The sequence below is a fragment of the Oncorhynchus mykiss genome, chromosome 1 (assembly GCF_057628025.1).
Source record: "Oncorhynchus mykiss isolate SJ-2025 chromosome 1, ASM5762802v1, whole genome shotgun sequence".
Lineage (NCBI taxonomy): Eukaryota > Metazoa > Chordata > Actinopteri > Salmoniformes > Salmonidae > Oncorhynchus > Oncorhynchus mykiss.
In genome coordinates this window covers 18523159-18537407 of record NC_143022.1, presented here as the reverse complement: position 1 = coordinate 18537407, position 14249 = coordinate 18523159, and the positions used below count along the sequence as shown (strand labels likewise).

The window sequence follows — 14249 nt, the reverse complement described above, 5'->3', positions numbered from 1 at the left end:
TCATCAGAAACATTTTATTTTCCATTTCTTAAGTAGGTTGAGATGAAACACTAACAACCATAAACATGAATGAGTCAGCAATATTGTCATCCTGGTAATGTACATACATAGGTTGGTTTTAGGCCAGTGTTCTGTGTCTCACCACTTCCTGTCTAGCCTACTGAGTAAAAGTTCTTACAAGGGAAGTTCACACTTCAGTTTCACTTGTTGTCTACTACCCCTGTATGATTTTTACTTACTCACTTTAGAAGGTTTACTTTTACTCACTATAGAAGGCCTTTAAATATAACATTATAATGATAAAAGTAATTATTATTCAGTACTATTCCAAGGCATTTCTACATTGTAGAAGACAACACAAATCAACACAGTCCTTATTGCTAACAAGGTACATCTATAACATAAAATAATATACAAAAAATACTTTTTCAAGCCGCTCACGTCAATGCAAACTATTTACATCTACAGTAATAATCTGTCAATGAATTATCCTGGTCATTTGAACAGGCAAAGTGCTAAACGGCCCAGCCAGGCCACCGTCACAGGCCCTAGCAGTATTGGTAACACTTTACTTAAAGTCTGTAGATCTAATTCTTTATAAGTTGTTATGAACATGTATGAATATGTCCTTCCTGTTTGGCCCTGTCCGGGGGTGTCCTCGGATGGGGCCACAGTGTCTCCTGACCCCTCCTGTCTCAGCCTCCAGTATTTATGCTGCAGTAGTTTATGTGTCGGGGGGCTAGGGTCAGTTTGTTATATCTGGAGTACTTCTCCTGTCCTATTCGGTGTCCTGTGTGAATCTAAGTGTGCGTTCTCTAATTCTCTCCTTCTCTCTTTCTTTCTCTCTCTCGGAGGACCTGAGCCCTAGGACCATGCCCCAGGACTACCTGACATAATGACTCCTTGCTGTCCCCAGTCCACCTGGCCGTGCTGCTGCTCCAGTTTCAACTGTTCTGCCTTATTATTATTCGACCATGCTGGTCATTTATGAACATTTGAACATCTTGGCCATGTTCTGTTATAATCTCCACCCGGCACAGCCAGAAGAGGACTGGCCACCACACATATGCTCTCTCTAATTCTCTCTTTCTTTCTCTCTCTCGGAGAACCTGAGCCCTAGGACCATGCCCCAGGACTACCTGACATGATGACTCCTTGCTGTCCCCAGTCCACCTAACCATGCTGCTGCTCCAGTTTCAACTGTTCTGCCTTATTATTATTCGACCATGCTGGTCATTTATGAACATTTGAACATCTTGGCCATGTTCTGTTATAATCTCCACCCGGCACAGCCAGAAGAGGACTGGCCACCCCACATAGCCTGGTTCCTCTCTAGGTTTCTTCCTAGGTTTTGGCCTTTCTAGGGAGTTTTTCCTAGCCACCATGCTTCTACACCTGCATTGCTTGCTGTTTGGGGTTTTAGGCTGGGTTTCTGTACAGCACTTTGAGATATCAGCTGATGTACGAAGGGCTATATAAATAAATTTGATTTGATTTGATTTGGACCTTTTATAATGTGTTATTGTAAGGATTATTATAAACCTGGTCGTTCAAGCCCTGAATGCTGATTGGCTGAAAACCACGGGCATGACACAAAATTACTTGTTTACTGTTCTAATTATCTTAGTAACCAGTTTATAATAGCAATAAGGCACCTCAGGGGTTTGTGGTATATGGCCAATGTACCATAGCTAAGGGTGCTGTGTTATGCCTAAGAACAGCTCTTAGCCATGGTATTGGCCATATACCACATCCCCTCGGGCCTTATTGCTTACTTATATTATGTAATGTTTCTCAACTGACTCAAAATGGCTGTTATTTACTCAGGATCAATAGGAAACTACAATACACCATGTTAAGGGGGTCTTGCATGATTAAGTTATGACAAGTCTTATAATGCACCATAATGCATTTTAATTACAGTCTTTAAGTAAGTGCTACCGCAGTGATGTCTACAGTGGTGTCCCGACATCCTCGGTGGAGTCTGCCTTCATATCAAAGACCAGACCGTTCCTATACATCAGCATGGTGACTTCACAGTCAATCTCTCCTTGGCTTGGATCGGCGGTTTCTAAACTTAACACCTGGCCCTTAAAATCAGAGGTCAGTGGGTCACTGACTCCATCTGGTGTGCTGGAGTCTCCAAGGCTCTTCTCGTTCTCGTCTTCACACACCTCCAGGAGAGTGGCTTCCTCAGGGTTGGGATCTTGGCTGCTCTTGTCATGTAGCTGCAGCTCATGCACCTCTTCCTTAATCTCATACATGTCCTGTTGAGACCAAGTCATTCCAATTCAAGACCAAATCCTGACTTGAGATGCCCCAAGTTCACCAGAACTCTGGCTACACAGGTTCGAAGGGACTCGAACAGTCAGGCAAATGTCTCAATGATAACAGTATCAGTACATGCCTTGGACAAAAGGTTCAAGTTAGTTACGCTTTACAAGTATAACGCACCAGTTAGGCATTATTTAAACGTAAGAAAGTTTCCCTCATTCACATTCGTTTCTATACCAGCTGTTAAATACATTTTGGGGTGCAATATTGTTTGTTGAATGCATGGAAAGTTTGTGGCGACTGAGTGCAGAAGGCAGTTTCTCCTCAGATTGTGCTTTGTTTGCTCAGCAGGTGCTTTCCTCCCACCAATTCACATAGACATAAGCACCTCTATGGCTGTAGTCACTAACCTTACCTTTTATGGTTACAGTCTCACAGGGCTCGAGTCATTGCACTACTTTTGCATCAATCGTGGCTATAGCATTACTCTATCATTTTAGATTTTATGTAAAAGAACAGAGCATGTCATGTGATAAGTGTCTATTTTAAATTCTGTTTTGTATCAATAATGTGATGCATATATTCTGACACTAGCACAGTCCAACCTTTTTTATATTTATGGAAAATGTGGAGTTCTGCACAGAAAAGTAAGAACACAATCCTAAATATGTAAATTGTTAATTGAATCTTACCTGAGTACTCGCTCGATAGTTCTTGGACTCTGCGACCATAGGACGTGGTATTGGTGGGAAGATCTTGCTTTTATGTCTGACAATTAGAATAAAGGTAAAGATGCTGTTTAGTATGATGTGTGAAATCTTGTTGATGTTTTTATAAAATGAACAATATTCATCCCGGATAGACCAGGTTTTCTTGCTAGTCCTGAAGATGTGTTGTAAAAATATATATATATCAGCTCACCTCTTGATGATAAATAAGCATATTGTTATTAATATTGCAATTAAAACAATTCTGCCAGCTATCATCCAGCCTTATTGGAGAAGATAAAGAAGATTATTTTATTATTTTATGTTGGTGAGTTGTTAGTGTTAAGCATCTTGAATCTGTATGAACACATAATTCAGGCAGCATCCACATGTCAATCATTTGAATAGTAAAAATCCCAACTGAAATAAAATATAATCATAACATGAATGTATGTACTCTCTATTTCAAAATAGTTTGAATATTTTGATTGTTCTCTGGTCTAGTATAGTCTGTGCCATTAAAAATCCTTCCTATCTTCTTGATTCATACCAGTAATGGACCTGTGTTGAGGCTTTGTCAAGATATGGATAGATATATTTCGTCCTGAGCCTGCAGCTGTTGCTCCAGCAAGATAGATATTGTAGTCGGACTCAGGTGTCAGGTTTTGAATAAGGTACTCTGTTTTTGATGCTGAAATGTTGTGACACTCTGATAAGAGACAGAAATGTGATATTAATATTTATAAGTCAAAAGTTTGGACACACTTACACATTCAAGGGTTTTTATTTTTTTTACTATTTTCTACATTGTAGAATAATAGTGAAGACATCAACTATGAAATAACACACATGGAATCATGTAGTAACCAAAAGTGTTATACAAATCAAAATATATTTTATATTTGAGATTATTCAAAGGAGCCACCCTTTCCTTTGATGACAGCTTTGCACACTCTTGGCATTCTTTCAATCAGCTTCATGAGGTAGTCTGCGCAAATGCGTTTCAATTAACAGGTGTGCCTTGTTAAAAGTTAATTTGTGGAATTTCTTTCCTTCTTAATGCGTTTGAGACAATCAGTTGTGTTGTGACAAGGTAGTGTTGGTATACAGAAGATAGCCCTATTTAGTAAAAGACCAAATCCATATTATGGCAAGAACAGGTCAAATAAGAAAAGAGAAATGACAGTCCATCATTATTTTAAGACATGAAGGTGAGTCAATTAGGAAAATGTCAAGAAGTTTGAACGTTTCTTCAAGTGCAGTCGCAAAAACCAACATGCGCTATGATGAAACTGTCTCTCATGAGGACCGTCACAGGAAAGGAAGACCCAGAGTTACCTCTGCTGCAGAGGATAAGTTCATTAGAGTTAACTGCACCTCAGATTGCAGCCCAAATAAACGTTTCACAGAGTTCAAGTAGCAGACACATCTCAACATCAACTGTTCAGAGGAGACTGTGTGAATCAGGCCTTCATGGTTGAATTGTTGCAAATAAACCACTTTTAAAGGACACCAATAAGAAGAAGAAGAGACTTGCTTGGGCCAAGGAACACGAGCCATAGACATTAGACCGGTGGAAATCTGTCCTTTGGTCTGATGAGTCCAAATTTGAGATTTTTGCTTCCAACCGTCGTGTCTTTGTGAGACGCAGAGTAGGTGAAAGGACCTCCGCATGTGTGGTTCCCAACGTGAAGCATGGAGGAGGAGGTGTGATGGTGTGGGGGTGCTTTGCTGGTGACACTGTCAGTGATGTATTTATAATTCAAGGCACACTTAACCAGCATGGCTACCACAGCAGTCTGCAGCGATACGCCATACCATCTGATTTACACTTAGTGGGACTACAGTGCCTTGCGAAAGTATTCGGCCCCCTTGAACTTTGCGACCTTTTGCCACATTTCAGGCTTCAAACATAAAGATATAAAACTGTATTTTTTTGTGAAGAATCAACAACAAGTGGGACACAATCATGAAGGGGAACGACATTTATTGGATATTTCAAACTTTTTTAACATATCAAAAACTGAAAAATTGGGCGTGCAAAATTATTCAGCCCCTTTACTTTCAGTGCAGCAAACTCTCTCCAGAAGTTCAGTGAGGATCTCTGAATGATCCAATGTTGACCTAAATGACTAATGATGATAAATACAATCCACCTGTGTGTAATCAAGTCTCCGTATAAATGCACCTGCACTGTGATAGTCTCAGAGGTCCGTTAAAAGCGCAGAGAGCATCATGAAGAACAAGGAACACACCAGGCAGGTCCGAGATACTGTTGTGAAGAAGTTTAAAGCCGGATTTGGATACAAAAAGATTTCCCAAGCTTTAAACATCCCAAGGAGCACTGTGCAAGCGATAATATTGAAATGGAAGGAGTATCAGACCACTGCAAATCTACCAAGACCTGGCCGTCCCTCTAAACTTTCAGCTCATACAAGGAGAAGACTGATCAGAGATGCAGCCAAGAGACCCATGATCACTCTGGATGAACTGCAGAGATCTACAGCTGAGGTGGGAGACTCTGTCCATAGGACAACAATCAGTCGTATATTGCACAAATCTGGCCTTTATGGAAGAGTGGCAAGAAGAAAGCCATTTCTTAAAGATATCCATAAAAAGTGTTGTTTAAAGTTTGCCACAAGCCACCTGGGAGACACACCAAACATGTGGAAGAAGGTGCTCTGGTCAGATGAAACCAAAATTGAACTTTTTGGCAACAATGCAAAACGTTATGTTTGGCGTAAAAGCAACACCCTGAACACACCATCCCCACTGTCAAACATGGTGGTGGCAGCATCATGGTTTGGGCCTGCTTTTCTTCAGCAGGGACAGGGAAGATGGTTAAAATTGATGGGAAGATGGATGGAGCCAAATACAGGACCATTCTGGAAGAAAACCTGATGGAGTCTGCAAAAGACCTGAGACTGGGATGGAGATTTGTCTTCCAACAAGACAATGATCCAAAACATAAAGCAAAATCTACAATGGAATGGTTCAAAAATAAACATATCCAGGTGTTATAATGGCCAAGTCAAAGTCCAGACCTGAATCCAATCGAGAATCTGTGGAAAGAACTGAAAACTGCTATTCACAAATGCTCTCCATCCAACCTCACTGAGCTCGAGCTGTTTTGCAAGGAGGAATGGGAACAAATTTCAGTCTCTCGATGTGCAAAACTGATAGAGACATACCCCAAGCGACTTACAGCTGTAATCGTAGCAAAAGGTGGCGCTACAAAGTATTAACTTAAGGGGGCTGAATAATTTTGCACGCCCAATTTTTCAGTTTTTGATTTGTTAAAAAAGTTTGAAATATCCAATAAATGTCGTTCCACTTCATGATTGTGTCCCACTTGTTGTTGATTATTCACAAAAAAATACAGTTTTATATCTTTATGTTTGAAGCCTGAAATGTGGCAAAAGGTCGCAAAGTTCAAGGGGGCCGAATACTTTCGCAAGGCACTGTATCATTTATTTTTCAACAGGACAATGACCCAACACACCTACAAGCTGTGTAAGAGCTGTTTGACAAAGAAGGAGAGTGATGGAGTTCTGCATCAGATGACCTGGCCTCCACAATCACCAAACCTCAACCCAATTGAGATGGTTTGGGATGAGTTGGACCGCAGAGTGAAGGAAAAGCAGTCAACAAGTGCTCAGCATATGTGGGAACGCCTTCAAGAGCTTTGGAAAAGCATTCCAAGTGAAGCTGGTTGAGAGAATGCCAAGAGAGTGCAAAACTGTCAAGACACAGGGTGGCTAATTTGAATAATCTAAAATACAACATATATTTTTAATTGTTTAACTTTTGTTTACTACATGATTCCATGTGTGTTATTTCATAGTTTTGATGTCTTTCACTATTATTCTACAATGTAGAAAATAGTAAAAAATAAAGAGAACCTTGAATGAGTAGATATGTCCAAACTTTTGACTGGTGCTGTAAATACTATTTTAATTCATTCATTACACAATTACACATGTTCACCACAGAGCATTAACTCATCTAGTTAGGAGGATAACTTTACTTTTTATGTCAATGTGGGCCCCATTATTTTGGCTTCTTGTGTAGCAGACTTCGTAGTGTGTAAGGAAGCCTTGCTGGTCTTGCACAGGAATAGGTTTCCAATGCAGCACTGCAGAGTTGGTTACTACATTAACCGTGAAATCCTCAGGTGCCTTACTAGCTGCTGAAAAAAGATATTCCTGTTAAATACTGTATACAGTATTTTGTAGTAAAGAACTACATCATCTAGCATTGCTGTGACAGTTAGATTTTTTTATATGAGCTTTGCTTACCACCCTCTTTTTTGTACATGAGACGCATTTCTGTTGTTTGTGGCTTTCCATCAGTTTGTTTGTGAACGAGGTAAAAGTAACGTACATAGTCGTCCATCTCTAAAAATCAAAACCAGACATTATCTTCATTTCAAGAGAGATACTATATATCTTGGTCTATCACAGTAAGACGAACAGACATTTCTTATTCTTAAGAAATATATACTTTTCGTGAAGTTCCCCCTTACTTTGTCTGACAGATTTGAGTGTTTCCTCCACTGTTCCATTCATAATTTTTGATATATTCACTTTGGCTGGTTGTGTTTCTCCGTCTGTTAGCTTGTACCATTCCAGACAGGAATTTTTAAGGCGAGGGTTATAATTGCGTGGGATGAGTTTGTCATCAGGCCAAGCTAATTGGAAATGAAATAACAAAATGTTGATTTAAGGAATGAACATCATTGTGTAGAAATAAATGAAGCAAAAGCACAAACGAACACACACACACAAACGCACACACATACTTACACTTCCTGGGATATGTAAGATGTTTTGCTGGGACAAGGATATGTGTCTGCGATGACTTTCCCACCTTATTAAAGGCAAAAATGTAACCACTGACAGCAGAGTAAGTCACATAAACACTAAACTCAGTGGTAGTGATATTGGTGTGGTTCTTTCGCTTTAGTTGGCAAGGCCAAATATGGAGAGAGAGGTTGTAATTCACCTGTCCCACAGAGACTGGATAAGGTGGTGTCTGGAAGACACGGGTACAAATTAAGTTATGCAGCTGTTTAAAACACAATTTGAGCCTGATCGTAATCAGCAGATTCTAGAATGTTGTTTAATTTTCAACGCTGTGTAACATTCTGTAACTTACACCCCAAGTCAGATTGAGGAGTCGGGTACCGTTGTTAAAATCCTCCACTGTCCACTTAACCTCTGTGGCATTTTGGATTTCTGCAACAAAATTACAGTTACAACCAGAAATGGTAAGCCAGGAAAATGTCTCTATCTTGGGGCAGAGTCAGTCAATTCAAAATTCAGACAATATAGAAGATTAAAATGAAATTCATGAATTGAAGAACCGGACATTATTTCCGAACATCATCTACTGCAGTAGGCCTATATGTAAGAACAGAATTGACTGATTTCAAATAGCACCTAAACCTGATGAGTTGGACTGTAGGCGGCTGCAGCGAGTGTTACAGTGAAATATCCATTGCTCACCAGTGGGAACGTCCAAGATTGGAGTCCAGTCGCTCCACAGGGGACGTTTGACATGCTTGGACTTTTGTCTGACCTGCAGTTGGTACATGTGTTGGTTCTGGAGAATCTCCAGAGTGACCATGGCTGTACAGACAAACACAGGTTTACAGTCTCACTCTAGTGATAGTTTTGCACTGTTTCGAACACTCAGGCTGAATTTTATTCAGACCCAAACAAACATTACAATGTGTTGTCGCTCTACTGCATTTCGGATATGCCAGAAAGGGATGCTTATTTCTCAAAAGAGCTTAGTGAAACTGAAAGTAGCTCACCTTGTTTGACTTCTGTTTCAGTTGTGTTCTAAACCAACAGAGAAAATATAAAATTAATTAAGGCAAAAATACTAATCATCAGAAAATAAGAAAACAACGAATGGAAGCATTGTTGCAAGGAAAAGAAGAGATCTTACCCATTCCACGGAGGTTTTCTCTAATGTTCTGAACTCGACCTCTAATACAACATCTTCCGGCATGTGATTTTTCACTTCTGTGACAAAAGTGTCCTTTAAGAATGGTTTGCATTTCTTTACGACTACATTTTTATTTGACTCATAGCCTCTTTTCTCTGGTGTTACTTGAAATGTAACACATCTCATCTGATATCTTATAAACTCTTGAATCTTGGAAAATGTTCACTTTGAGCATGGCCTTTATTACCTTCCTTGTTAACCCAGCTGAGGGTAAGATTACTTGAGGATCTTGACATAGACATATTTTGGGGCGCTTCATACTTAACTGCAGGGAAATAACAAAACGTTATACCTTAACAAGGATTACAATATGACTCTTGGGATTAAAATCATACCATGGTTATTCATGTGAAGTCCTTTGTGGATTCTTAATAATAATAGTACTTTTTATTTGGCAGATGCCTTTCAGGACACTCAATGACATCTTACATTAAAAGTAGGCCTACAGAGAATCTAGTGCAGTACATCAAATCATAAAATCAAGTGCATCAATCAATAGTGCAATTAAAAGGACCAGATGAAACAGGACAGATCACGTAGGGCTACTGGAAAGACATGGCGGGTAGGAAAGTCAATCAGGCACCCAAGGCTATCTGGAAGATGTGTTTTGAGTTTAATGTTTTGACTGTCTGCATGTTGTATTACTTAGCCTGTATTTTACATAGAAAAACAGAATCTTGTGAATAAAAAAAGATTTTTTACCACTTTCATTAAGTCGAACAGAGGTACTGAGTGACTGGCAGCTCCAGTTGCCCATATAAGCAACCACCCATAGATCCACGGGCACTTTTTCGAGCACTTTATCGTCATTCACAAAGATATAGCTCTGCTGATTTTTGCCCAATGATTTTTTTTTTTCCGTAGAATTGGAGCGCCTGAAAACATTAAGGATGACAGCAACAGTTGGTACACACACACTAAACAGATATCAAATCAATCAAATGTAGTAATAAAGCCTTTTTTTACATCAGCCGATTTCACAAAGTGCTATACAGAAACCCAGCCTAAACCCCCAAACAGCAAGCAATGCAGATGTAGAAGCACGGTAGGTAGGAAAAACTCCCTAGAATGGCAGGAACCTAGGAAGAAACCAGGCTCTGAGGAGTGGCCAGTCCTCTTCTGGCTGTGCTGGCTGGAGATTATAACAGAACATGGCCAAGATGTTCAAACATTCATAGATGACCAGCAGGGTCAAATAATAATATATGCATTTCAGAAACAGAAAAGGATGAATAGTTTATTGATTGGGGATATACTACAGTTTATTGTGCCTTGTGCTTGAGGATTAACTGTCTTCACACTGTCAGCCTTGCTTTATCTACCAGTCCACATAACGTGCACACACACTCACATTTCACAACACTTGTTGTCATAGCATAAAGTAACTAAGTCAGAGGTCTCTGACATACAGTGCATTCGGAAAGTATTCAGACCCCTAGACTTTTTCCACGTTGTTACGCTACAGCCTTATTCTAAAATGGATTAAATTGTTATATTTCATCAATCTATGCACAACACCCCATAATGACAAAGCAAAAACAGGTTTTTAGAAATGTATAAATAAAAAACAAAAATATCACTACTTTGTTGGAGCACCTTTGGCAGCGATTACAGCATCAAATCTTCTTGGGTATGATGCTACAAGCTTGGCACAACTGTATTTAGGGAATTTCTCCCATTCTTCACTGCATATACTCTCAAGCTTTGTCAGGTTGGATGGAGAGTGTCGCTTCACAGCTATGTTCAGGTATCTCCAGAGATGTTCAAGTCCGGGCTCTGGCTGGGCCACTCAAGGACATTCAGAGACTTGTCCCAAAGCCACTCCTACGTTGTCTTAGCTGTATGCTTAGGGTTGTTGTCCTGTTGGAAGGTGAACCTTCACCCCAGTCTGAGGTCCTGAGCAGGTTTTCATTAAGGATCTCTCCGTTAATCTTTTCCTCAATCCTAACTAGTCTCCCAGTCCCTGCCGCTGAAAAACATCCCCACAGCATGATGCTGCCACCAACATGCTTCACCCTGGGGATGGTGCCATGTTTCTTCCAGACTTGACACTTTGCATTCAGGTCAAAGAGTTCATTCTTGGTTTCATCAGACCAGAGAATCTTGTTTCTCATGGTCTGAGAGTCCTTTAGGTGCCTTTTGGCAAACTCCAAGTAAGCAGTCATGTGCCTTTTACTGAGAAGTGGCTTCAGCCTGGCCACTCTACCATAAAGGCCTGATTAGTAGAGTGCTGCAGAGTTGTTCTTCTGGAAGGTTCCCATCTCCACAGAGGAACTCTGGAGCTCTGTCCGATTGACCATTGGGTTCTTGGTCAACTCCCTGACTAAGACTCTTCTCCCCAAATGTCCAGTTTGGCCGGGCGGCCAGCTCTAGGAAGAGTCTTGGTGGTTCCAAACTTCTTCCATTTAAGAATGATGGAGGCCACAAAATCCTGTATGGAGAATTCCTTCGACCTCATGGCTTGGTTTTTACTCTGACATGCACTATCAACTGTGGGACCTTTATATAGACAGGTGTGTGCCTTCCCAAATCATGTCTAATCAATTGAATTTACCATAGGTGGACTCCAAGTTGTAGAAACATCTCAAGGATGATCAATGAAAACAGGATGCACCTGAGCTCAATTTCGAGTCTCATAGCAAAGGGTCTGAATACTTATGTAAATAAGGTTTCTATTTTCAATTTTTTATAAATTTGCTAACATTTAAAAAAACATTTTTTTTTCACTTTGTCATCATTGGGTATTGTGTGTAGATTGGTGAGGACAAACATGATTTAATACATTTTCGAATAAGGCTGTAACGTAACAAAATGTGGAAAAAGTCAAGGGGTCTGAATATTTCCGAATGCACTGTAATAGCAAACTGGATCCTGCCAGGTTCATGGAGGCATACTAATAACACACTGAGTTTGAGGTCTCTGTCTGTGTGACTTATGGAAAGTGCACAACCATGCATAGCTAACTTACTTGTAAAAAAGCTCATAGGTGGCATTTTGCATAGACCCAGACGTCCATTCACACGTATAGGTGGTAGCTTTTTCAGTTTTCTTGTAGCATTGAGGACTAGAAAGACATTTACAAGTTGTCCCTTTATTAAGAAATGTAAAAAGAGTGTTTAAATGAAGAGAGAAATTATGAGTTGCTGTCCTTTTCAGTAGTATGTCTTCAACTTATTTGCTCTCACCAAAGAGGGTAGAGTTAAACTGAATATCCCCTCCGTAATTATTGGGACAGTCAAGCATGTTTTGTTATTTTGGGGTCTGTATTTCAGCACTTTGCATTTGGAATTATACAATGACTGAGGTTAAAGTGCAGATTGTCAGCTTTAATTTGAGGGTATTTTGATTGATATTGTGTGAACCGTTTAGAAATTACAGAACTTTTTGGACATAGACCCCCAATAGAAATGAATGGTAAAAATAATCTGAAACACAACCAAAACAAACAGCAAATGCATCCAACAGGTTTGTAGAGGCACACTATGTACAAAAAGTTCTGTAATTTCTTAACGGTTCACACGATATGGATGAAAATACCCTCAAATTAAAGCTGACAGTCTGCACTTTAACCTCAGTCATTGTTTGATTTCAAATCCAAACTTTTGAAGTAAAGACCCAAAAGAAGAAAAAATGCTTCACTGTCCCAATAATTATGGAGGGCACTGTATATTATGAGTGGAATTTACTATTATTCATTATATCACATTAGATGTTACTTTGCATAAGCATCCCCAAATGAGTATTTCAAAAATGAGATAGAAATATAATTGTAACTATCAGTGTGAAATAAATTCTACACATATTTCAGCTGTAGTTCTGTACAGATCATTTACAGTAGCAGCGCTGTCACAAGCTAACCAAAAGCTTCCGCATTGTCACACCTTGATCACAGTAAATGCATTTTAGCGTTCTCTTATGGTTTTGGCAGTATGACAAGGGTATCACTACAGAGATAAGCTGAAAAGAACTGATACTGAGCCAAGAGCCACTGAAAGCCGCTGAGTAGAGAGAAATATAATAGTACCTTGAGCTATTACCATAGCAAGAACCAGAAACCCTGGCAGGGACCAGTGTTCCTTTGCCTCCATCACCTCAACAACCCCCTGAGGGAGTTAGTGTGTAAAGTGTCCAAACAGGTGGTTATCCAGGGTTGATCCGTCTGCGTATAGCCAAGGAGACGTGGGTTTGCTGGACTGTTAACACTGTTCCATGCAGATGTCCTCAAACCTGTTTCAGTTACTCTTCTTGTAAATGAAACTGTGGGGAGAGAAATGTCAGCATACTCTTGTTTTTTGTCAGGTAGAAAGACAGAGCAAGCAGACTCTCAACCACAAACCACCGTGTTGGGGGAGGGGACTGTTCTGACTGTTGGGGGATTAAGGTGCCACATTGGCGTATCGTTACAGAGTTGGCCACTGCGATCTCCTGGGGTGACCGAAAATAACATACCTTCCCACACAGTAGCATCATCTATTTTCACACTGCTCCTGAAACAACCAGCTCAGGCTTTGATGGACACTTTCATATCAAAAGCATCAGACATTACAGAGGTTAAGAAGCATTTCTTTACAATGGTTTGCTCAACCAATCTGAATGAAGCTACTTTGGGAGGTCCTTCTGGGAATCAGCTGAAGGTGAGGTCAATTTTGAGGCTAAAGATTGAAACTTTCCATAATCCAACCCTCTCTTACATCCTCAAATTGGATTCCCATTTTCAGTTTCCCTGAAATGAATGCATTTCTTTACCATTGCCTCATTCACGTCATACCTACAAAAATGTAAAAATGTACCTATTAAATGTGTGTTATATTTCCATACGCAAATTGCCTTTCAAGAGGAACTCCACTCCAGGTCTATCGTAAGCTATGGTGCTCCTCACCAGAAGTATTACTTATTTTGTGCATTTTATCTGCTGTACAATGCTTTAGCCAACACAATAAAAAATGACAATTCACACAAATGTAAGATGTTACAGAGATTCATTCCCATCCTTCTACTTATTCGGAGCTAGCGGGGTTGATTCTTGAATGGATGTAAAGCCAGTGTAATGTGATTGTTGGATGTTGCTGTGTCTTTGATACACTATGGTTCTCTAAACTTTGAGAACCATGGCTTGTAAATGTGTTAAAGTACATTGTTTGTATGTTATTTCAAGTTGTCTATATTGACGTCAATTACATTTCGGGGTCAAACAAAGCTAACTAGATAGCCAATGAGCTAGGCTTTACGGGAGTATCCGGAGTAACCTTGTGT

The 14249-nt window shown here is 39.9% G+C and overlaps 1 protein-coding gene across 1 annotated transcript; it reads right to left on the bottom strand.

The window, feature by feature from the left end:
• On the bottom strand, window positions 1-13305 carry LOC110493709 (interleukin-6 receptor subunit beta). Its single transcript, XM_021568167.3, has 16 exons — window positions 13021-13305; window positions 11965-12085; window positions 9699-9871; window positions 9184-9261; window positions 8937-9013; window positions 8800-8827; window positions 8489-8611; window positions 8139-8218; window positions 7787-8015; window positions 7507-7671; window positions 7280-7378; window positions 7009-7170; window positions 3532-3690; window positions 3196-3265; window positions 2967-3042; window positions 1-2267 (listed from the first exon to the last, which is right to left on the bottom strand). Exons 1-16 carry the CDS (start codon window positions 13082-13084, stop codon window positions 1953-1955), a joined length of 2019 nt encoding a protein of 672 aa, XP_021423842.3. The 5' UTR covers window positions 13085-13305; the 3' UTR covers window positions 1-1952.
• Window positions 13306-14249: the final 944 nt, after the last annotated feature.

Excerpts from the sequence above, each read along its gene's own strand:
- LOC110493709 (XM_021568167.3), bottom strand. The coding sequence starts at position 13,084 with ATGGAGGCAAAGGAACACTGGTCCCTGCCAGGGTTTCTGGTTCTTGCT. Across the intron at positions 9,262-9,698 it reads TGTTCGACTTAATGAAAGTG|TTAAGTATGAAGCGCCCCAA; the intron begins GTAAAAAATCTT and ends ATTTCCCTGCAG. Across the intron at positions 8,016-8,138 it reads TCCTCAATCTGACTTGGGGT|ACACCACCTTATCCAGTCTC; the intron begins GTAAGTTACAGA and ends CGTGTCTTCCAG.